Raw genomic sequence first — 25,052 nt, 5'->3', positions numbered from 1 at the left:
GTGTAGTTTTTACTTACCACCACTTGCTGTGTTCCTCACTGGGGTTCAGATTCTAATCCCCTTTCCCTGAGCAGAGAAGGGTCACGTCTCCTCTTGCACCAATTATTTTGCGCCCACTATAGTGCTGCTTTTAAACAACTTCATGCTCTAGTGAAGCACTGAATGCCTTCTACCTTCCTGCATATCCCCTGTGTGCTGTTATCTTTCCTTCTGCTCCTATATTTATTTTGCTCTCCCCACACCTTTTCTCAGCTTGGTGGTAGAGCCTAGAGAAAAAGCGTTTCCTTTCTGCTTTTCTTTGCACTCCCAAATATTGTGCAGTCAGCTGCAGTGCTGGAAACATCAGTTTCTGCACCATTTTCCTCCACTGTTACCTCCCAAGCCCAAAATACATTTGTTAGTTTAAGTTGCAAGGATAAGAACCTCAGCACTTTTCCACTATATCAGGGCTGTTCTCAGAACTGTTTTCCTTTGCTCTTTAGGGGAAGTTATTTATCCTTTTTCTGTGCAGCCAGTGTCTTCAGGCACCGGCAATTTGACAACTTAATATTCTTTTCCCTTCCTAGGGTGATCACAGTATGGGAATTGTTGTACATATTCCTGTCACTCTATTCTAGTGTAGAAATGAACGTTCCTGGCATGTACCAATCCCTGTATCAAACCCCAGCTGTTCCTAAGGAATGGATCTAGAGACCCCTCCACTCCTACCTGGTTCCTGTTGTTTAAAGTAACAAACTAAAGCCATGGATTTCAAGTCCCTGGAGTGAGACAGCATCTTGCCTCTTGAACTCACTCTTCGGGAGACAAAAGCTTTGCCAGAAAAATCAAAGCACTAAAGTGTGAAAAAGCCATCCCAAAATTTATTCTCAAAAATGTCAACAGAAATGCATCAGTAGATACTCAAAACTACAGAGTTCTCAAAAGTCATACATTCACAATGTAGAAACATGACAATTGGGATGCCTTTTGCATGGTCTATGTAACAATATCCATTTTACAGTGTAAACAGGTACTGGTATGTTCTTACTTACAAGTCCAGCAGGAAAGGCACAACTCGGCATACAGAGATCATAAGCAAGAATCAGGTGCAACAACATTACACAAACTTTTGGTAATCTGCATTTCTGGGGCCTTCCACAACAGAGACTGGACTTGAAGATTTCCTGCAGTCAACAGCGAGATGTCTTTCCACCCTTCAGTCCTTCCATACCAAATGCTCCCTTTCCAGTCTGGTTCAGATCCCATTACACATCCAGTTCCAGCAGGCGTCAGAGGAATTGTGAAAGGTCAGTCCAGTAACTCTTCAGGTGCTTCCACTAATACATCAGGTTTTGGTTTCAGATAGTGCATGGAAGCATCTGCTTGAATCTCAGTCATTACAGTGGTCATTAATAGAAAAATAGACACTACAACTACAAAAGGAAAAAATGAGGTAGATAACTTAGAATCCAGATGACTATCCCAGCAACCTTCATACAATACACATGGATCATTAATTACCATTTTGGTAGAATGCAAATTCACAGACCACCAAGAAACTTAATGACCAGAGTAGGAATGCCATCCAAAAACCCACAGAACATTTAACCTAAGCATGAATACTTCATATTTAAATACAGGTTTACACAGACTGATCTCCTAAATTACCCAAATGAAAAAAAAAATAAAAATAAAAAAGTCTCTTGCTAAGGAAACCAGTTCCCATGCCCAATTGCAACAGTCACGTGAGATTCCTTGCAGAGCTTTTAGACCTGACTTCCCAAGGCAAGTCTTCCCTTTCAAGAGGAAACAAAAAAAGTATATACATACCTACCCATGCTTGTTTGGGGCTCTTGGTATTGAAATAAAACATCTAGGAAAAACTGCACATCTTTGGAAGTAGGAATTTTGGCACTACACTTGAAGGACTGTCCTAGTAGTAGTATTAAATAAGCAGCAGTCAACAACACAGAGAATTAATTACTTAGGAGCAGTGACTAAAGAAAAACAGTAACTTTCTTTCCATAGAACTTCTGAGGCAAAAAAAAAAAAAGTAATTAAAAAAAATTTTTTTGTAGTTTTTTTTAGCCATTATAGTAAAAAGTACATTCAGAAACCACACAGAGCCAAAAATCCAAACAGAAAAATTCTTCCTAGGAGGGTAGCAGACATTCTAGGATATTTACCCGCATTAATAGTTTTCATTTCTCATCAGTAAATAGAAGCTTTTCCATCAACAGTAGGTTGCTTCCACTCTATTCAAAACCCCCAAGTATCACTCTAAACAGAGGTAAATATTCTAACCTTTGGAATTTCAAGTTGTAGAAACTTCTGTAAGGCTGTACACATTAAAGTCACACGCAAGAACTACTTTGCAAGACCCGCATCTTTCCAAATAGAAGGAAATCCTAATCTTTATTATTTACTATTTGCAAAGCAATATCATGATTGTACTCTGGGCAACTCTTACAAAGACAACCATAAAATCATTTGCACGTCAATAGGAAAATAGGAGGCTGAAGTGGAATCTCTTAAAAATATATGTTTGTGTATATATATATTTGTTCTTTCTGTACGTCGACTTTCACTAGAGTTTTTAACTAACAGCAATTTTGTTCTCCTCCATGAAGTGAGGGAACTGGTGTTTTGGCACATTGTCTGCAGCAGCACCACTGGCCTTCTCTGTTTCAGAACCAGTCCCAGACTGGGTCCCATCTATTTTGGAGACTGTAGGAGTGTTTATGGCCGAGCCACCCCCGATGGTGACCGGGAGGGTGGGCAAACCACCGCTCTGGATCACCGAGATCTCGTTGGTCTTCATGGCGATGCCGTTGCTGAGCACTGCTGCGTACTGATTCCACACCGTGGGGTCAATGCTCGCTGAGGGAGGCACTGGGAACACATCCTTTGGGAACATTTCAGATATCTTCTTGGGATCATTCCCCAGCAGAGCCATGGGATTATCAATCGAAAGCCTTCTTCCCCGCCTGGCAGAGTTATTCCACATGTGAGTTCCCACATGGACCTTCCAGAGGGGGGGCAAAAAGTGAAGAGAATCATTATTACTGCAGCTCTTTCATGGCATACCCAAGTTCTACTTTGCTTACAGGCAAGTTGCCCAAAAGAAGTCATATTTGCATTCAGGTAAGTGTTTAAGTTGGGTTGTTCTTGTCAGTGTTCCGTTCCTGGCATGTGTAAGACACAGTCATTCCACCACCTGACATTACCATGGATCTCTAGAGTTTACTGCTCAAGGGCTCGTAGGACTGTGTTTGCACTTATTTTAAGTGGAGTTGGCAAAGATGCCGCTTTCTTCCCCAAAATAAAAGCCACATTATCTGCTGTGAACAGACTATATTGAAAAAAATGCTGGTTAATGAAAAACAACCACCAAGCAATTTGGAAAAGAAACACTAAGTAATGTGGAAGTTTTTGCCTAAGCTGAATTTTTCCATACCACATTCTGCTAGTGCTTCCAGCAAGGGACTGTTTGCAAACTGCAGAGTATTTTCTCTCCCTATAAGTATTTTATCTCCCTTTTATACAAGAGGACTGAAGAACTTGAAGAGTTTCTCACAGGAAGGGAGAAGCCTCTGTGAGAGCGAGGGAGCTGCAAGTCCCTCACAGGACAAATAGATTCATCTGACAATAAGGACAGACTCACAGCACTTCTTCAGCAAGTGCTTAGACACAATCCCCAAGTACTTTGTGCTATCTCAGGATTATCCTGTTTTAATCTCTCCTCATCTCACAGTGTTTCAAGCAGTGCAGTGTAATGCATTTACTCTGCAGGCAGAATTTTGTAGCATTTAGTCTATGAAATGCTTATGTCTTGACACATCCAAATCCAAATGAAAAAGAAAAAAGCAATCTGCTTAGTAAGGGCTAAGCCTTCCCTTCCATCCCAAAAGGAAAGTCAAAAGTCAAGGACAGAAGTGAAGACCTGCAGGCAATCTCAGTCCAGTGTTTAGCGAGAAACTGTGTGAAGAAACTCAGGAAGGAGAGACAACAGTCAAAGATAACTATGTGAGAAAGCAAAAGAAATGTTGCCCCCAAAGGCAGGTCAAATATTAGCAAGTCTTTCCATCTCTAGTATGAGTTTCGCCAACAAAGGAGATCAACACCACAGAGATGACCTACCTTCAGGTTTCCTTTTGTGGTGAAGGCTCTCCCACAGATGGTGCAGGCAAAGGGCTTCTCCCCAGTGTGGGTCCGCTCGTGGATCTGCAGGGCGCTGGCAGAGGAGAAGTTCTTCCCACAGGTAGTGCAGATGTGCTGTTTGGCGGGACGGCAGAACTTGGGTCGTGGCACGAGGAGAGGGGCAACCCCAGGGGACAGAGCTGGTGGGCCAATGAAGTGGCCAGTGCTGATGGGGCGGTCGCTGGGCATCTCCATCTTTATCAGGGCTGGGGGGGCTCTGACAAAAGCAGCTGGAATACTACTTCGACCTGGAAAGAAAGCAAAGATAACGTTTATCCCAACCTCATTCTGCTGCAAAGCTAAAGTCTGGCTAAGGCTCCAGAGGCTGTGCCTGTGGAGCTGCACGAGCCTGAAGAGCACATCTGCAGAGCCCTCCAGAGACACACCACAGGGCTGCTACTGCACTTCCTGGGATACCCCAAAGCAGATCAGTTTGCCCCTGTTCTTTTTTGGTGAGCTTATGAGCTAGAAGGTCTTGCTTTCAGGTCAAATTTAGATAAACATTAACCTTAATGCTCAAGAGCCTGAAAAGCCCACAAACGATTCCAGAGTTTCCATGATGCATTCTTGGGATAAGCAGTTTTCCCACAAAACACAAATGTGTATCTTTAAAGAGATATAAGGAAATATTAGGTGAGCCCATGAAATACACTAAGTGCATGGTCTCTATTAACTTTAAGAACCTCTATGCTACCCCTTGCAGGAGATAACAGCACTTAAAGTTTTGAATTTTGAGTCTTAGTCAGGGAAACTTAACAGGGCATATGCCCTTATCTAACAGAGGAGAAAGAAGAGGGGAAAGCTGAGAAGGCTTTGTTTCCTGTTGGTTTTTCTAGAGATGAATTTCCTCCAGTCCTACTGCCCCACCCCAAACTACCACCAGCATTTTGAATTACTCACCATATTCTCCATTTGCAAAGTGTAACCCGGGTTCTTCTTTAATGACCTTCCGACCAATATTGCCGTAAGTTAAATCCAAAGCTCCAATAACCCCTTCCATTTCTGCAGGAGCATTCTCAGGACCCTCTGTTTTATTTCCCGTGCCCGAATCTTCCTGATTGTTGAAGGCAGGTGACTTTGACCTCACGCTCTCAGCTTGGCTGTTGGCTGGGGACAGAGCCTGGAGAGACGCGGACTCAGAGGCAGCAGGACTCCTGCCATTCTGATAATCTGGATCTCCTGCCACAGAAGATGAATCATTTGTCATGCCATCGCTTTCTGCTGAGCCATTGTCACTAGACTTCAAACTGCTCTGCCGCTGCAAATTCAAAGAGGTGACAATCTTCATCTGGTTCTCCAGGGCAGTAACACCAGAGAAGGAGGCTGCCGTGGCTGGCGACTCTGATTGTGCATCATACGGAGTAGGAGGCTTTGAAGAACTCCTGGGTCCATCCTGAGAGTCCATGTCCTCTTCCATCTCTATGCTTTCCACGGTCTCATCTGGGCGACTGATGTCTCCGTTCTTCTCAGCCACAGCAGGATCCACGTCGGCGCTGTCGCAGGTGCTCTCTGGCATTGGCGTGTTGGGGATCTGTCCCCCCATGTGCATGCGGATATGCTGCTGCAGCACAACTGCATTTGTAAACTTCTTCTGGCAAATAGGACACGAATGTTGCATCTTCAAAGGAGTGTTGGCCCGGTGGACGCCGTAATGAGTTTTAAGGTTCCCTTTAGTGGAGAAAGCACGGCCACAGATCTTACACTTGAACGGCCTCTCCCCAGTGTGAGTACGATAATGCATTTTGAGTGAACTCTGGCAGCTCAGCACTCTGTGACAGATCAGGCACTCGTTGGGGTCAGCGGTAGATTTGTCGATATTTTCAACCAGTTGCTGAAGCTTCGACGTCTCTGAGCCCTGCTCGTTTGACCCACTTACATGGAAGATGCTCACACTGCAGGTGGCTTGTGGTGAGCTCAAGCTCTGCTCTGTTCCCGACTCATGGCCGACTGCCCCCGATGAGGAGGAGCCACCTTCACTTTCTGGAGACGGCCTTGACTGCAGATCACTTGAGAACGTACCAGGCAGAGACTCCTTAATGCCTGCGAGGCTGGAGATGGTCTGAGGTGCACCCGTGGCCGCAGAGGTAGGCAGAGTTGTTAGGAGAGGTTTGCTATCCACAATTAGGTTAGACTCATCCAGTGGCACAGACATCCCGTATGGGATTCCAGTGCTAGTGGGAACATTGTCCAGGTGCTCAGGAACCGGGTAAGGATTCATCTTTATGTGAGGGTATTTGTCTTTGTGACGCTGAAAATGCACTTTAAGGTTTCCTTTGGTTGTGAAGCGGTTCCCACAGATGTTACACTTGTACGGCCTTTCTCCGGTGTGGGAGCGGAGGTGGATCTGCAGGGCACTGTCATTGCCAAAGACCTTCCCACAGAATTTACACTTGTGTTTGAAGAACGGCTCTTCTGCATTCGGTTTGCTTTCAGACACGCTAATGTTGGGAGGTTTCCCCTTCCCCTTCTTGGAGGAATCTATTACAGAAGAAACGGCCGACAGCGGATTTTGGAAGATGACGGAGTTGGAGGACTGAGGTAGCAAAGGATTCGGGAACTGAGAAATGGAGCCGGGGAGGCTTCGGCTTCCCTCTGGCTTCAGTGGGAAGGAGGAGGACAGCCCAGCAGCCAGCGAGCTGGCGGCTGCAATGCCAGTGTTAGAATGAGGTAGTTTTCCTTGCTTCAAGGATTCCAGTGATAGGCTCTGGCTTCCAGCTTTCTGTCCAATTAAAGCCACAGCAGCCGACAGCTGCTGAGACATGTGAGCGCCCAGAGCTTTTAGTGGATCAGTAGCAGCTGCTATAGAAGGATGCAGGGCATGGGGAGCCATCATGGCAATCTGGATGCGGATCTGCTCCGTCAGCTGAATCTGCTGGAGCTGCTGCTGCTGCAAACACACGAGCTGCTCCAGGATCATGGGGATAGCATTGAAACTGGCTGCTGAGGAAGAGATGGCATCGGAGGTCCGCTGGTTCACAGCCACTTTAGTGCCACGTATCGTCTGCAAAGTCACATTAGTGTTTGGTACTTTGGATTTTGGTAGATAGCTTAGCCCAGGAGCCGCAGGCGTGACAGGGGGTTCTATTTTAAGGTACATTCCTCCAACTGATTCAGCATCCATTTTTCCTTCTCTCTTTTCCATAGAACCAGTGCAGCCCTTTGCCTGAATGTCCTTGCGTGTCCTGCTGTCCATTCGGTCACTTGGAAAGTTCCCTAGAGAAGCTTCAGAGAAGCTCTCAGGAGGTACTGTTCCCTCACTGTCATTCATGATTAGAACAGGTGGATTTTTAGTGCAATTTTTCTTATGCTCAAGGAATTCAGAGAGAACAAAGAATTCTGCACAGCATTTCTCACAGATTTTAGTTTCCTCCATGCGGCACCTTTTGGAACTCATTTCACCATCTCTATCACCTGGGACGTCTTGTGGACTCCCTTAAAATAAAAGAAAGTCATATTATTAATTGCTAGATTTAGGCTGAGTATTCACTATTCTTAAGACCACTGATTTCACCTGAATTTCAAGTGAAAAGATACAAAACACTGGAATCAAGTTTGCAAATGAATCAAGTCCCGCTCTTTATTTTGATGCCAAACCCTCTGCAGTCAAAAAGAAATCTGCATCTCAGCTGTGTTTTCAATAAAAACAATAATCTAAAAAGACTCTCACAAGGCTCAATGAAAAGAGGTTTATCCAAAATCCCTTTATACAGGTAAAAAGAAATAGTGCAGCAAGGCAGCATCTAGAAAACAGCTTAAAAAGAACACAAGGTAGACAGAAAAAGCCTCCTAAAACTGAGCAAAACACCACAGAAGCCTATTTGGTGTTTGTACTTCAGGTTCTAAATCTTTGTTAACCACCTCTCAAAAATTCATACAAGATTGTTAACATGGGAACTTCAGAACAATACTTAATTGCACACTGATGTATTAAACGACTTGCACTCCACCATAATGAAAGTAATAATTACAACCGAAAAGGGCTGACAAAAGGCCAATATTAGCTTTTAAAACCTTCAAAAAAAAACCCACCCCAAAGACACAGTAGTAAAGAAGACATGATTAACTGGCAGAACCCCACACATAGGTATGAGCCTACACTGATGCTGGTGATTATTAAAACAAATAATCCAAGTAACAAGTCCTGCTTGCAAAACACACCAAGACATTTCAGAGCCCATTTTGCTGCATCTGCAACTCACCCACTTTTGGGAAGGGGCAGGAAAAGCCAAGCTGGGCTCCATGTCCGCTCCTGCCCTTCCACCACCAGCACCCCCCAAAATGGACTGAGCAGAGTTTGCATGCAAACAAAAAAATCATTTGAGGAAACATCAGAACTGGAATAGAGGTTAACAGAAACTCTAAACCAAAACAGGATGTTTTTGCTCAGTCTTGCCATCCTTCAAAACAACAAACTCAACACCCATCTCGAGGCAGGCCTGTACTCAGGGCAAGGGGGGGGCAGGAGCTTTACAGCTGAAGGGGAAGCGGGAAGGGCTCCAGCTGTATTCCAGCCCCCATCAGCTGAAACGTCCTGGAACTCCTATTAATTGGCCTCATTTCAATGGGTACCAAGGGTACAGTAACTAAGTAACTTCACCTCCAACAGGCCCAGCGGGGCACACCCCAGACCTGCACACGCTGAGAACTTGTGTTGAGATGTGTCCTGCTCAAGCCTCCTGGATCCAGTGCTTCGTCTCTGATCCCACATTCCCGGCCCACCCCATTTCACAAGGTGAACCCAGGACTCTGCAAGCACAGGAGCTATTTGCGGCTTTCATTTTAGAGGTGTAACCGAACCACACATCTGATACATGTGTATATCCTGTACATGGCAGGGTGGAGGGGAAGGATGTCCAAGCACATCAATTTGCTGTTTGAGGGGGGTGTAAAAGCTCTCTAAGGGAGGATATGGCAAACCTTGACACTTCTTAGCTGATCAACAGCATTGTATGTCTATTCAACACATCAAACTTCAACGGTTTAATGCTGTGTGCCAGAAAGTCCACGCTGAACTTTATTTTTAAAAATAAACATTTGATCAATTACAAAACATTGCAAGCATCAGAGGCCTGTTCTGCTATGATCTCTAGAGCAATAAATCCAAATCTGTAAAAAATCACATACACTTCTAGTCCTTGAACAGAAAGGAAAGGGGTTCTCAGAACTGGTTATGATCAAAAATGTTTGGATGCCTCCTATCTAAACAGGGAGATTTAAATGCTTTTTTCTTCCCTCTCCTTCAAGCCCAAACTTCTGTAAGTGAAAGAAACAAGAAAGAGCATGTATCTCCTATCCCATCATTAAATTGATGCCTCTAACGTTGATTTAACTCTGTGCAAAAACATACAGAGAAATCCAGTCTGCAGACAAGTACGACTAGTACGTAATTCAGAACTTGGACAACAGAGTCAACCAAGAACAGATTATTTTAAGCTATAATGGGAAAGAAAGTACCCGTGTCGAAAAAAAAGACAACAAACCTCCAGAACTACTCTGTACACTGCCTTTAGAGGTCTTTACTGCTTTCCTGTTTCCATCCATTACACAGGTGTTTCATACAATATACTAAAACATGAAAATCTCTCTTCCAAATCCCTTCGTTAGTAGTCCCATCTTCCAGGTCGAACTATACAGTTTACACATGTTACAAAATAACCTCAAGGTTTTCCTTTTTCCAGTGGAACAGAATGTGTCTGTACCAAAGGCTCTTGCCCACCCCCAAGGATATATTCCAGGATAATGTCTAGACAAGTCCTCAAACTTTAACTTCTTCAAAGCATCTGATCATTTATCTCCCTTCCCTTGATAGTACTTTCTTATTTTTCTACTTTTCCACTAAATTCAATGCCACTTTTCCAACCTCCAGCACAGTCCATGCTCCTCATTTTCCTAATTCTGAGGAGCTCTGGTAACTTTTCTGGTCCTAAGCAGCAGTTGCCACCCAAGAGAAAGAAAACTCCAGTAAACTGAAGGTACTTGTGATGGGCAGCAGCAGGCAGGTTGGGAGCCTTGCCCCTGCCAGCTCTTGTTGCTACTGCCACTTATTTTGGTTTCCAGTTTCCCTGACAGTAAGGCACTAGTTTAGGACTCCAAATAAATTCAATTCAGAGCTTGAAATTACTTGCTGCACGACAAATAGGGAAGTTACACCTTATTTTCCTTTCTACCTCAGAAAAAGTGGATATAATATCTCCCCCCATCTCATAAAGAGTTTTAGATAAATTCAGAAGCAGGACTCTGGGTAACTGGAGTAGCTGGAGTAACTAAGGAGCAAACACCAACAGCTTCTGTAAAATTCATCTTGATTTCTACAAGAAATCATCCTCTCCCCGGCACCAAGGGCTGCAATCAGAGCACCTCAGCTCCCCAAAACATCAGCAGTTATCACTAACATGAATTAACGGTCTGAAATCAGGGGGGTTCCATGCCAAGAAACCAGCTCTGCCCACATACTGTACAAGGATTTACCGAGGAGAACCCTGCCACAACAATTGCTTGTGCACTTCACTTAACCCTCTCCAAAGGCTTCCCAGGGATAGGACTTCTACTGTGTTTTTTTTATCTCCCCACTCCCGAATTTCAGGAATGTTATCTCTCAGCATCTAGTTATCCAATAAGTTAGAAGAATGCAGTAAACCCAGCAGGGGGGTTAGATTGAATCACTGACAAATGGATGGAAAAAATCCACTATTGTGTAGGACAAGGCGGTCATCGACAAGGAAGGCTGATAAAATCCACACAGCTAGAATAATTTATTTTTTTTTTAAGGGAACCAGCAAAAGAGTGAAATAAGTCTGGTTTGATGTGATTTCAAGAAGGGTGCTGCTGGTCTGCCACTCAACTCAGCCATTAGTAACATATTTTTTCCAACTGTAGTTCACGTGAATTGGGATGAAACTGAGCTCAAGTTTTCCCACCCACTTTTTTTTCCAGGAGTTTTAATACCTTTGGTGAGCTTACTTTCCCTACAGACTACAACCGATGCACCACTGTTACTTTAACGTTAACAAAACCACGTACGTCCCCGCTTAAAATTAACTCATGAAGGATTATCGACCCTCCACTCCAGTCCTAGACATGAAACCCTCTGCCGTCAGCTCCCTGTTGCTCTCAGGCATCGTGCTTCCCTGATGCTTTTTTCCTGTTCCCAGCTGAAAATCTGGGACTTCCAAGAACTGCAAACTGCCCAAAAATTCACTCTCTTTTTCTTCCACTATCAAACAACACTTAACCCATTTTATTTAACTGTAACTATGACAAAATCACTTCCTTGAGTAAGTAAAACCTACGACTGCCTACTTACAGAAATATGCCAAAGGCCTTGATGTTTTCTACACTGAATTCATCAGCTGCATTTTTCTACCCAAGAACGAACCAGAAACGCGTTACACCTACAATCGGGATTCCGCGTGCTTTCAGGTTGTCTCTCAAGACTTTAATTGTTTTATTATCTACCTACTGATTCACCCTTTTGGTGACCACCCATTCAAGCGACATATTCGGCCGAAGACAGAACGAACTATCGCGAATAAAACACTTCTGAGGCGCAAAACAAGCGTTAAAACACGCGGGGAAAGTGAAGCTCCGAGGCGGAGGCTCCCGAGGGCGCAGCCCCGCTCCCGACCCACCGACGGCGCCTGGACGGGGCTCTGAGCCCCCCGAGCGCCGGGCCGGCCCTTGGGAAGCGGCTGGAGTTCCCTGCGGGCGCTGCCCGGAGCCCCGGCGGAGGTCCCGGTGCCGGTCGGTGGAGGGCACTCACGGCCCGCGCTCCCGCCCGGCCCCGGCCACCCCCGGGCGGGGCCACCGCGACCCCCCGGCAGCCACCTGAGCCAACAGCGACCCACACATCACCCACGGGACGAGCGGTGCGTTGTCGAGTTGGCCCCAGAGCGCTCCGAGCCCCCCAGAAGCCGCGGTTCCCCCCGAAGCCCCCCGGCCGCCCCTACCTGCCCGGCGGCCGCGCCGCCCCTCCCGCAGCCGCGCAGGCGGCGGCCCCGGACCACACTTAACACTAGTACAGTGTTTAAGAGCGAGCTAAACGGCACAAACCCCGCTGCCAAGGTCAATTGCATGAGAGTCCTAATTGTGAGCCTGACATCAACTTACCACCCACAGCAAGCAGGAGGAGGCAAAGGTTAGAGCAGCAGCTCTGTCAAAACGTCACATGCCGCCGAGCCCAGCGAAAGGGCTCCATCCCTACAACCAATATAATGTTTCACTTACGTAAAAGGAAAAACAAGCCGGGCATCGCCCCCCCTCCGCCCCCCGGCACCCTCTCCCCCTTCACGCGGCTGCAGCACCCCGGGGGATGCTCCCGCGCCCCGAGGCTCCGGGCCGGGCCAGCCGGTCCCGCGACAGCAGCTTCGGGCAACCCAAATTAAACATAAAATAAACCACTGCAAAACTTGGTTTTCCTAGTTCGACACCCCTCTCCACTTCTGCAGAGATCAGCGCACGAAGCGGGGATTTAAATAAAGTAAATCCCTAATTCTGCATTGAGAAAAAAAAAATTAAAGTTGCAGTTTGATACTGTATTTTTAAGAACGAATCCGATTTTTAATGGCAGCAATCCAGCACAATGGGTATTTTCAAGCCCTTTGTGGAAATGCTAATTTTCAGTATGTAGTATTATTCCTCAGTGACCACCTGCTGATTTTTTGACCTGTTAATGGATCCCCAGGTTCGCGGGACACTTTAACCCGCTGCATTGTTCACAGAGGTGGGTCCCAAATCGCTTTGCGAAAAAAGGGAACACTTGCAAAAGAGGAGATAAGGGCTTGATTTTATTATTACGATTATGTGTATATCCTCGATAATGCCCCAGACAAATCCTTGTGGAATTTCGACTTTGTTACAGAGCTTCATCACTTATTATTTACGGGCACACCTGGAGGGGGGAATAAGCAAGACTATTTTGGATACTGGCGGGCGGTCCGAGCCATCGGAGCCGCAGCCAAGGTTTGTATTTCTGAGAGCGGAGATCCCGCAGGACGGGGCTCAATGCGGGACCCGGGCGGCTCCGGAGGGTCCCGGCCGGGCAGCGCACGGCAGCTCCGACCCCCCAAAACCCCCAAACTCCCGCCGCCCCATGAGCGGCAGGAGAAGCTCCCCCAGGCACGGCCAGAGCTTCACCAGGTCCCCCGGCCTATGCAGCGGCTCCCGGAGGGATTTCAGCCAGGTTTTGGTTGTTAAAAGAGAATGGGGTAAAAAAAAAAAAAATCTCCAACAACAACAACAAAAAAGCAGCTGGCCATTGCCCCGGAGAGCGCGGTGTGGAGCGATCCTCCCTCCCTCCCGCACACCTCCCCCGCCCCAGCGGCCGCATCAGGAGTGATTAACCCTTTTGTTTCAGCGCGGGGCCGGAGGTGCCTTTCCAGCAGCGGGCAGAGATTTACATGTGGAAACATCACCTCCATCCCCCAACCTAACCATATGCACAAAGGAAAACAGTCATGCATTAAACATGGGATTTATTGCCTTCTGGCCAGCATGCTGTTTCTTAAGTCACCATTAACTGGACCCAACAATTGCACATTTCGACTCAAAGAAGAGAGGGGGGAGGAGGAAAAAAAAATTAAAGAGCCCGAACCTCCTGCGGGCTGGGAATAAGCAGCTCCTGTAACGTGCCGGGGTATTGATCAGTTCTAGAGATGGAAACAAAACCAGTCCTAAAGGGTGGCAGTGAACCAAAGAAAGTTCTTGGGGGACACACAGAAACGTTTGGGCACAACGACCACAACAACTGTGAACAAACGCAGCCCGGGTCAGCCCCGCTCGCCACCCGGGACGGGACGTGCCCTCCTCTCCGCCGCAGTCCCGGCTGGGAGCAGGACGGGCACCGCGGGAGCGTCCCCGGCCCCGAGAGCGGTGATAGCGGGGGCAGAGCCCGCACCGGAGCCAGGGAGCCGCCAGCCCCCGCCGCGGGAAGATGCTGCTCCGCCGCGGGAACCGGGCACGCTCCGGCAGCGCCCCTGCACGCCCACCCCACCGGGAGCCGAGGGCTCATTTGAGCCAAAATTTCTACCTCTCCCAGGGCAGGGCCGAGGGCTGCGAGCTCCCCAAAATAGGGGACAGCGATTTGCGGTGGCAAAGTCCCCCACGCCGCCCAAATACAAAGCGCTCACGCACACCCCACATTAGCTCACCGGAGTTATTTTAGGAAGTCGGAAATCAAAGATGGCTGGAGGTCAAGCTACAAAAGGTCCAGGGCGATTGTGATCTCCAACAAAAATAGTCCGAGCGTGGAGGGTTTTCTCCCCTTTTTTTTTTTTTCCCCCCAAAGCCCCACAAAAAATCCTCAAATAACTCCCGAGAAAGTGCTGAATAGATCAAGGAAACCGAACTCGAGCCATTTCCTACCCCTCCGAAGTCGTCTGCAATTTCTTCCTCTGCTCCCCCCACCCGCCCCCCCAAATTCTCTCCGCCTCAGGGCATCTTTGGGGTTCCCCTCCCATGAGGCTGCACCCCCAGCGCGGCGGCAGCGGGGCCGGCGGCCCCCGCGCCCCCCACGCGGGACCCGGCGGAGGCTCCGCGGGACCGGGGGGTGCGTGCGGGGCATTGGGGGGGCCACCGGCCGGGCAGGGCGAGGATCCCTCGGGCACCCCCGCGCAGGGCTGCGCTCCGGAGCGGCCCAAAGCCGAGCCTCCCGCCCCCCCCCCAAAAAAAAACTCGAGGTACCCTGCTCAGCCCCGCGGAACAACACCGCGCGGGGCTCCGCAGGGGCGTGGGGAGTTCAGTGCCCCAAAAAAGCTTGGGGAAGGCTGGGGGTCGGGCTCGTGGCAGAGCCCGCGGGGGGAAAAGAGAGCGGGATGAAGCACGAGGGTGGAAAAAACCCCCCGGGAAGCGCCCCCCGCGCCCCGCCGCCGCCTCCGCGCATCAGCCAAGTCGGGACCCGCGGCGGCTCCGCGCCCCCCCTGCGCTCACCACTTGCAGCATCTGGGGGCTGCTCCTCGGAGTTGATGTGCTGGGGCTTCGCCTGCTTCCGTCGCGACATGGTGCACCAGCATCGGGAGCAAAATAGTAGCAATTATTTTCCTCTTCACAACAAATTCCTAGAGTTGGGAAATTACCCCCATTGGGCGGAATGCGCATGTCAGAGTAATTATGATTATCAATAATGCATTGCGATTTATCATGGGTCCCTGACGGCTGATTGGCCTGAGTCCAAGGGCTCACAGATTATTCAAATCAGCCCCATTGATCCGCGCAGCGGGGCACGCTGGGCCATGTAGTCCCCGCGCCCGGCCCGCCCTGCCGGGCCACAAAGGCGAGAGTCCCGCGGGGGCCGGGGCCGCCCCCCCCCGGCTTTAGGGGGGGCACCGACCACCTCTCAGAGTAAACAAACAACCCGGCGGCACGGCCGGCCGGGCTCCCGACCGACAGTACCTTTGTTGCCTCACCTGAGCTTTTTACATTGTGCTTTAAAAGACTTGCCTCCCCCCCCCCCCCAAAGCAAGGAGAAGCCCGGGACGATGCTAATTCTTCCCTTTGTCACTCGATAAGGTGGAAAAGGGAAGAGCGCTGATAGCCGGAGCGGACAAACCCCGGATCCTCCAGTGGGGTGGGCAACTCAAGGGGCTTTAAAAGCGGATCCAGACGGCGCGTAATTATTCTGGCGTTGGTTCAGTTGTTTAGAGACTCTTTAAAGTCTCACTTTCTGGGAAGCCGGCAAAATCGAGCCAAGGGTATTTTTAACAGCAAGTAAAAACGTTACACACGTAAAAGGTTCGTGTGAAAAAGTTGAAACAAGTGAGAAAGCAACACTTGGAAAGTGTTTCCCTGCGCTACGTTGACTGTGTTAGTAAGCAGTCGAATCATTTTCGTTTTTACTCCCCTCTCGTGCTGTTGGGTTCCATGTGAACACGCACCACGTTTAAATCCTCCCCACGAGCCCCAGCTGGGTGGCCCTGGCGTTGGGTGGCACATGGGGGACAGTCCATGTAGCTGGAGGTGATTGCAGAACCCACCTCAGCTGAGGCTCGAATTCACTGTGCTGTAAAGCCCCCAAGTGTCATAGAGCAGAGTCACTTCAACCCCTGCGACCCCCGCTGAAGTCAGATGGATCTTGCATAAGCAAAAATGTGAGGATCCTTGAGTATATGGAGATTGCAAAATCTTTGTGGGAGATGTGACTGCTTTCTGATTTCATGTGGAACAACACACACCCCCCAGGTCTATCTATGAAAAATGAAATGAATTGCTAGAAAACTTTGGAGAGAGAGATTGTTTTTGGTGAAGAGATGATTTTGTTGATTTGGAGGAGCGGGACACTGGGTAAGGGTTCAGGAGAACAAGGCTCAGGTCAAGTCAGACTCAACACGCAGTTCCATCGCATTCATCAGCAAACAATTTACCGGGGTCTGTGCCCCAGTTTCCTCCTTGTGAACTGGGGGTTCCCTGAGCTCCAAAGCTGCTGTGAAGATAAACACCCACCCAAGGTTATGGGGCGGTTCAGGAGGGTGATGTAGAGTGGAAAACCCGAGTGTTACTAGACAGCAGGAGGGAGGAAACGCTGGTACCTCAGGCAGCCACTCAGTCACCACAGGACATTGCTCAACACCACAGGCTCATTTTACCTGTTACTTTACCAGCACTTTTACCCTGCAAAAACCCCTGGGGTTTGTACAACACTTATTCTGTTCTAAAATTTGTGCCTGTGTGCATGATACAGTCGTGCCAAGTACTCATCAGGATTATCTCTTTTTTTGGTGGTGCTTGAGGGGAGAGGGGACTTGGATGGGACAGGCATGAGAAGATCTTAATGTTGTAGACCAGGGTAAACAATGCATCCTGATCTAATTAGTTATATATGCTCTTGGGGTTTCGTTTTGTTTTTATAGTGTCTCACAAGGGGGTTTTATTTAGCTAAGGATAACACAAACCTTCGAAAAAATCTTGCAGAGCAGAAGGTGTCACCCTCCTCCTTGGACAGCTACTGAACATGGAGGTCAGGGGACAAATTTTGTTTTCCAGGCCACTTTTCTCACCCTTTCCTCTGCAGGCAAATATTGCTTTTACAGCCCCCCACTCTTGATGCACTTTCATGGGCACATTACATCAAGAGAAACTCTGTCTTTACGAGTATAAAATAGAAGAGATTAACAGGTATTTAAGATCCCTGACCATTTTTATCTGGTGTTTACTCCACCCCCATGTTGCCCAAAGAGCTTCTCGGTATTTGTTTGTTTAACCAGCAGTTTGAAATGCTCTTTGTTTCCAAAGTGTGTCCTGAGGAAATAGACTGTTAAACAAGATTGATACCAATTGATCCGCAGATAGATATTCACATTGATGAATTTTCTCCTTTTACACTTGATATGCTCAGTATAACCAACAGATTTTCAGTTATTACACATAAAGGCACCAACCCACACCAACACATTTATTGAAACACGCTGGTTTATGTATCAAGCTGAGAGACTGACAGCCCAATACAGTAGATCCATATTTAAAATAGACAACTCCTGGGGAGCATTTGTACTGAATTTAAAGGAATATATTATATGAAATCAATGGAAGTTTTGGTATTGATTTCAGAGGACTGGGATTCCACTCAGCACAGCTCTAACACACTGAAAAAAATACAATACATGGAAAGCATTCGTTTAAAATAAAAATTAAAAAGTTGCTGTATTTAAGGCTGGGATAACACCGAAAGTAGGAGAAAGAGCACAACCAACTGAAAAATACAGGGAGGAAGAGGGGGAATGTGACCAAAGGAAAGCTGTCCTGATTATATTTTTCTGGGAAGGTGTTCCTAGCCCGTGGTGGTTATAAATAGGCTACACTGGATGATTACATCATATGCAAAAGGCAAGTTGCTTGGCTTTAGCACGATCATATGGATTAGCATGATTACAGCTCCTGGATTTGAAAACTAGCAGGCTTCCTTTTCGGGCTTGACATTTATTTATTTTTTTAAGAAATGTCCAGAGGAACAATCTTCTGCCACCAACAGAGCCGAGGCATCATCCTTGATAGGCGTGTTTCCAAGAGCAGCCACCCCACCTCGGGGTGATAACAGGGAGCTTTTTTAACGCCCTGCATCAGGAGCACGTGGAACTCATTGCCACAAGAAACTGCTGCCAGCGGCAGGAACCACAGCTCTGCCCAGCCCGGGAAATTCCAGTCCTCAGGAATGTCACTGCAGAATGGCCATGACTGTGGAAAAACCTGATAGTGTGTTTCTTGGGAGATGTGTATATATTGGATATACATATGTGGTGGTGTCTCTATACACACACTTACTAACTCCCACCAAGGTAAAGAACATTGTTTTAAATCCTACACTGCCCTACTCTGATCAGCCCAGTTTATTGCTGGGAAGAACACACAAGTTTAAAACTCAGCAAATAATAATTTTTTTCTATAATCAGCATATAAATGTAGCTAAAAATGCCTTTTCATTATATAAATAAAAATGCCCTTTCTTAAGTTGCACTTTGTATTCTGTACACCTTCATAACTTGGAACACAGGAAAAAAATCTTAGTATACTTCGAGGCCCAGCAGTTCACTTTGCTCCTGTATTCTTGCCCCTGTTCCCTACTGCAGCTCCTTGCAAGACAAATCTCCCAGTGTAGGCTCTCAGGGCTTATCTCCACTGCATGGAAGACAACTTGAATGTTCCCTGTTGGAACATGTTTAGGAAGCTCCAAGTTTGCTGATATGAAGTTGACCATAGCTCTGTAGGCGATGTAAATCAGGGTAATTAACGTTCATTGTTGGGCCAGTTAATCAAGATTGAATGCAGAGACCCAGACATTCAAATTCAGAAGCGGTTGGTAAGAATGTTAAATTGCATGTTGGCAAGTGCTTTGGCTCCTCCAGACTATAACTGAATCTAAAATCAGGAGACACTCTCTTTAAACAGGTTTTTATACCTTTATAACTATGATAATGAAGAGATTTATTTCTTCCTCCTTTATAAGAAAACACATTTTTCCTTGGTCCATCCATCCATCTTCCTTTTTTGAAGCTGCTGACCTCTTCAGTCAAACCCGATCATGGGGGAGTAGCTTTGAAGACACGAGTTCATGCAAATTGTGTGACCATCAGCATCTGGAGAAAGAAGAAAGATCCAAATTAATGTGCTCATTGGAAGAAAGAATTATAGTTCAAACCTTCCCCACATGGCAGCCAGCAAAGCAGAGAACACGGAGGCACTGCTGGCCCATCAGCCACTGTCCCTGCACTGCTGGCCCATCAGCCACTGTCCCTGCAGACATGGGACTGAGCAGGGGAAACATCGAGGAGGGGGAGAATGATGGAGCACAAACCTTCAGGAACAGGTTTCCTGACCTGACTACCCAGGGAACACCTCCCTTCTTGACCTAGTGATGCTTTTAGTCCAGCTGCAATTAATGTAGCCACAGTATTGCTGAAGTACCTTCCATGTGGGAATTGTTAATGCAAACACAACTGCCATCACCAGAGCAATGGTCCTACTTTAGATATGTATTTGCAGGCCAATATAATTACAGGGTACACCTGTTCTTTAGTAAGCTGTAGGTTAAAGTTAGAAACTCTCCCGAATTTGCTTCCAGGTTTGAGGGTTGTATTTTGTATTTTCTTTTTTTTTTTTTTAGTTACTGTGCTAAAATCTTTGACACCAGCTTTTTTAAACATCCTAAAGGCATATTTAAAGAAAAATTATTTCAATAATTTTAGTAATTTTTAATATTTGTAGAATATTTAAAACATTACAGATAGATACTGCATTCTCTTTTGTCACTCTGTCCTAAATATTTAACAGCAAAAATTTTAAGTAAACCAGTAACGAAGAGCTGCAACAAAGTTATCAACAGAGCTTCATGTTTTCCTCCTGTCATTAAACAGTGTCCATGTAACAGCATCACAGAAGTATTCTCATGTTAATGGTGAGCAGCTGTTTATACTCGTTTGGAACTCTGTGATAGCAGCAAGTCCTTTTGCTTTAGGGGCTGTGACTCTGCAGTTGCCTCACTGTTCCCTCCAGCTCCGTTAGCTGGGATTGCTGGGAAGGGATTGCATTATTTTGCATTATTATGTTTTAGGAATAATATTTACACATTGATGATGAGGCTGAAGGAGGAGTTTCGAGGTGGCAGGATTTTCACAGAACCATGACAGTATGGAAAGGTGAAGGAGAGAGAGACAAGGTGGAGATGCAACGAGTAAAAAAATTGTTACCCTCCCTCTTTAAAGTCAGTCTCTGGTAGTTGGGCTGCCAGTTCAAAGAGTTTATAAACACCACAGAAATACCACCTTCATTGTGGTATCCCTAATGGACAGCTGATTCCCAAGGGTTCTGGGCTGTTACATCCAAAGATACATCTGACCCAAGATGCAGGAAGCAACTTCCTTTCAAACCTCAGCTCTCCCACAATAACACAGGAATTGTAACTTTTTGAAAGAACCACCAACTGGCTCCGGCCAGGAGGAATGAGAGGCATGTGGGCTGGGCAGGCAAACAAACAAATCTCTGGGTGTTTGTTAAAATGCCCAAGCGTTTCTTCAACTGCAAGAGTAAACATTATCAGCTCTATTTCTCACCGCATGAGAAGTGTCCCCGTGTAATATCTTGTATTAGGCGTCAGATGCAATCTGGAGAATGAGAGATCCTGCTCTCCTCAAGAATACAAACCGTTCTAAGGGATGGATTACCTGTGTGTTCCGTGAATAGCACTCCCCCTCCTCTGCAATATTTGTTCAATTTCAAACACTTACTTGCTTCTGAATAAACCTGAGATCAGAGGAAGGTGTAACTTGTCTTTGTCGTGCTGTCTTCATTGAATTTCATGGCCCAACGATACATCACAGATAGTAACAGGAATCCTGTGAGATCCTTTCCTTCCAGACAAGGTACACAAACCCTTTTTTTTAGCACTAAGCTGTGATGGAGCCTTTGGAGATGTCTAATTATTATCCCCTTTTACAGGGGGAATATAGGGCCAGCAGTGGTGTGGGGGGCTCAGAATGGTAAATCCCCTTCATGGGTAGGAACTAGGCTGATGGGTTTGGATTATGAGGCTTTTTTTTTCAGTGAATACCAAACAATATCTGACTGTGACAGTGAAATACTGAATTAGATGGCAATGCTAAATACAACTTAGTAGGTAACAAATGAGCACAACCTCCCCCTGTATCCTCATCATCTCAGATAACCACGACTGAATTGCAAGTGGTGTTGCTTCATAATCCATTTGTTCCATACACTGTTCCACTGTCTCATCCTAAAAAGCAGGTCATGAAAGGCACATGGAAGATGTTGTCTGTCCTAGCAAAGGACTGAGTTTGGTCCCTAAAGGTCTGTGTTCCCAGGTCTGTGTTCCTGGTGCTTGCAAAGAAAATCTGTGAATGTCTGTGTGGAGTGGCTTGAAACAGCAACTCGGGGAGAGAATTATGAATTTCCTTGTTCCTGTCAGTGAAGCAGCAAGATCGAAACTGAATTATTTTCAGATGTCAAAATACCACTTAGCAGGGGGTTTTTGCTTAGTAAAATTAGCTTTCATTTTCTGCTTTTATGACTATGATTAATAAGATTTTTTTTCCTAATGTGGTAGACCTAATTCCATTTCTTCTGCTACAGCAATTTTTTCAATTACTTTTATCAGTTACATCCCAGTCCTGAGTGTGGCCAGTTTCCATGTGGATGAATTTGGTTCATGCCACACTTCGTGAAAGACTGACAACCAATTGTTAGTGGAGATTCAGAGCATTAGCAGGTTTTGGAGGTGCCATCTGGTCTTTGATAACTCAGCTTTTAGTAAAAAAAATAAAAATTATCGACAACTGAAAAATCCCCAAGTCCCCTGTCTTCATCTGTTATGGTTGGAAAAAAATGAAACCAAAACATTCACACTTAAAACCTTGAATAGAAGTCAACACAAAATTGTCCAAATAAGAGCCTGAAAGAAACAAGAACAAAAATGTGAACAATTAAAGGGACTTTTGTCTGGATTTTCACAGTGGTGCTGAAGTGCCACAGCAGCCAAATGAATGAGCCAAATGAAGTTAAGATTACACTTTTGATATAATTTGATATATCTGGTTAGATTGGACAACTGAAAAATTGCATTTGAAAGTGTTTTACACAATACGATTAATCTCCAAACATTCAAATTACAGGTATAATGCTATAAATCCCAGAGTGTTTATTCCTTCTGGGTGCTCTATCTCCATGTATGCTATTACTGTATTTAAGAGAATGCACTTGCCTTTCTAAGTAAGTCAGATTGTAAAATTCAGGCCAAACTGGGGAAAACAGACGTTTTCTGCAAGGTGTCCCTGCTGTCAGACACCACTTTCAGTAAGAGACAGTATTGCTACTCAATTTTCTCTTCAAACAAAGGAAACTATTGTTGAGTTCATACATTGTCTCCCAAAATGGTTCAAACAGACTTTAGTCTTCATGGAGGCAGCTTAAGTACATCCCTTAAAACTGGAAGGGGGAGCCTGGAATTGGTGGGTAAATAGGTTGAAACTGAGCAACTGGCAGTTGGGACAGAACTAATTAAATTTAATAGCTGCCCCCAAGTATGATTAAACACAATGGGACCTCTTTGCTGGTTTGTTGGCCAAGGTCACTCCAGCCAGTCAGTTCTGGGAGAAATTCAAAAACTCCAAACAACCAAAACAAAACCCCACAACTGTACAACATTCCTGCCTACGAGGCTCAGTTATTTCAGTGTAACCCCCATTCACTCTGGCTGATCAAACTGGTGCAGAACCTGCTGGTTTGACATTAGTTAACTACAGTGGTGTGTTTTCTACAGTCAGTCTGAAGCAGCACGACTCTGTGGCCATCTGTAAAGTTCCTCAATATCTATCTGTTTTACAATCTGCCTGCTTTTAATACCTACCACCCCCTTAACACTGTCTGATTATTCCTTTTGGCAGTGTAAATGATGCAGCACAGCCACGGTGCATCACCCACGTGTCTCAGGTCACCTCCCTGGGTGCACTCGTGGAACTTCTTAGGGTAAGGCTTTTTCAGGGGGCTGCACAGGTGAGGGTGGATTTGTGCAACATCTGGGTGTCTGCCAGCTGTGCCAAAGCCACAGGGAAGATGCCAAGCAGCTGACAGACCACTCGCTCCAAAGAGTTTCAATGTGATGCCCTTGTGGAAGTGGCGCTGAGTTCTCCCGAGCCTGCTGAGGGGGGAGCTGGGATGAGGTGTTCAGGAGGAAGAAAACAACTAGTCAGGGCTAAAACAGTTGTGTTTGGCTCAGCACAAAAGTACCTTTTAAGGCCCTTTATAATCAGAAACTTGGCAGAGATTTGGCTGCAAGAACTGGTGCAGGGTTTGGACATTAAATGGGGATTAGCCCATTTCCATTGCAAACCTCCCACTTTTCAGCTAGTTCTGGCTGTAACTTGGTTGTCCCTGGATCAACAGCTTAAATTTTAATGTAGTTATGTTAGCTAAGGTACTGTCTACTCTACAGACTTTAACTAGATTAAGAGACAGATCAGCTATAATTGGAGTCCCTGATTGAATTAGATTGGGATTACAAATATAATTGGATACTACCCTATTTGAGACACTTCAAAGGAAATATATCTTCAGAGCATGAAAGCTGAAAAATCAACAGACCTTTGGAAATCCTTGATCCTGTTTCCTGTGTGGACATAGCCAGGCCCGTGTCTCTCCAGAAACATATTTTGTAACAGCCAGTTGCAGGAGCAAAATCAATTAACCAGACTTCTGATGCAAGTAAAGGCAACGTAACCTTGGTAGTGGTACAGCCAGATTAGGCTGAAACTGTGCCCGAAAGGAGCTTTAAAACCTAGTAACAAGTCCTAATATGGACTAATAGGCCTCAGGTTTTATTGTGGGATATAAACTAGGAGCCACAGTTTAAGCAAAGAATTCCTTTTGCTGACATGGCTTTTGCAGACATTTCCATTTGAAAAGAGCAGTTGGTTGAACAATGGTCTCGGCGCTGGTTCAGTGCTTGACACCTTGCAGCATGTAAAGGACAAAAGCCTGAAAACTTTTTTTTCATATGATATCTTTTCCTGTTTGTGGCCTTTAGTCTTTGCACTACCCAGAGCCTCCAGCCATCAGAGCTCTGCTTAAGTAGGTCACACCATAAACAGGCTTATCAGAATAACAGCAGGCTCATAACCCAAGTGGGAAAAAAAACTAGTGAATATATTTTGTGAAAGAGAAACAAAAATCTAGCATGCTGCCTCTTAACTGACCAGCCATGTGACAAAATGAAATTAAAATCCAACCCTCAGAGCATCCAGTCCTGTTTCAGTGTAAGCCTCCATGAAGGTATCAACAGTATTGAGAGGGTGCTCCATTCTGCTCCAGGCATGAAATGACTTTAGGTCATTCTGCATCTTACCCTCATTTGATCTCATTTTCCAGGATGCTCAAAAGCCCCAAAACATTCAAGTTTGTATGGAAATAAGTTGTTATGTGAGAGGTACTTTTAGGGGAAACACCCAATTTGGGTTGTTTTTTGTTCTTATTTGGATGTTCCCTTTCTTGGCCTTCTCCTTTTGACTTCATCAAGAACTTGCCACTCACGTAAAAAGCACTGGTGCAGTTGGACACTGCTCAGCCCTGGAGGCTCAAAGTGCCTTCCACACATGAAATACTGTTTAGAAGATAAAAAAATGGCCTCAGCAAATCTACAATCCCTTGACTTATTCCTTATAACACTCAGTCCTGGCTCCCTCCACAAAAACTCAAGAGCAGCAAAGCACCTTTACAGGATGCTGGATTACAGTTAATAAATTGTAACCCACATGCTTGTGTTTCCTCACACTCTTTTGCTGATTAATTGTTAACAACGTCCCTGTTTAAAGGTGTGCCAGGACAAATTGGATCCTGATTTATTTTTTTGACATCCCACCGTTAGGTATTTTTAGGCAAAAAGA

At 46.0% G+C, this 25,052-nt stretch overlaps 1 protein-coding gene across 1 annotated transcript; it reads right to left on the bottom strand.

The window, feature by feature from the left end:
• Nucleotides 1–838: 838 nt before the first annotated feature.
• SALL4 (spalt like transcription factor 4) lies at nt 839–15,283 on the bottom strand. Its single transcript, XM_027697416.1, has 4 exons — nt 15,103–15,283; nt 5,080–7,611; nt 4,120–4,427; nt 839–3,004 (listed from the first exon to the last, which is right to left on the bottom strand). The coding sequence occupies exons 1-4, from the start codon at nt 15,170–15,172 to the stop codon at nt 2,576–2,578; spliced, it is 3,339 nt and encodes a 1,112-aa protein (XP_027553217.1). The 5' UTR covers nt 15,173–15,283; the 3' UTR covers nt 839–2,575.
• Nucleotides 15,284–25,052: the final 9,769 nt, after the last annotated feature.

Source organism: Neopelma chrysocephalum, unplaced genomic scaffold (assembly GCF_003984885.1).
Source record: "Neopelma chrysocephalum unplaced genomic scaffold, ASM398488v2 Primary Assembly neopelma1_119, whole genome shotgun sequence".
In the NCBI taxonomy this organism is placed as follows: domain Eukaryota; kingdom Metazoa; phylum Chordata; class Aves; order Passeriformes; family Pipridae; genus Neopelma; species Neopelma chrysocephalum.
This window is presented reverse-complemented; position numbering and strand designations above follow the sequence as displayed.

What these genes read in the sequence shown, in the direction of transcription:
- SALL4 (XM_027697416.1), bottom strand. Translation starts at nt 15,172, where the DNA reads ATGTCGCGACGGAAGCAGGCGAAGCCCCAGCACATCAACTCCGAGGAG. An exon ending in GCCCCCAGATGCTGCAAGTG is followed by an intron (nt 7,612 to 15,102) that starts GTGAGCGCAGGG and finishes TTTTATTTTAAG; the next exon opens with GGAGTCCACAAGACGTCCCA. An exon ending in CTTTGCAAATGGAGAATATG is followed by an intron (nt 4,428 to 5,079) that starts GTGAGTAATTCA and finishes CTTTCTTTCCAG; the next exon opens with GTCGAAGTAGTATTCCAGCT.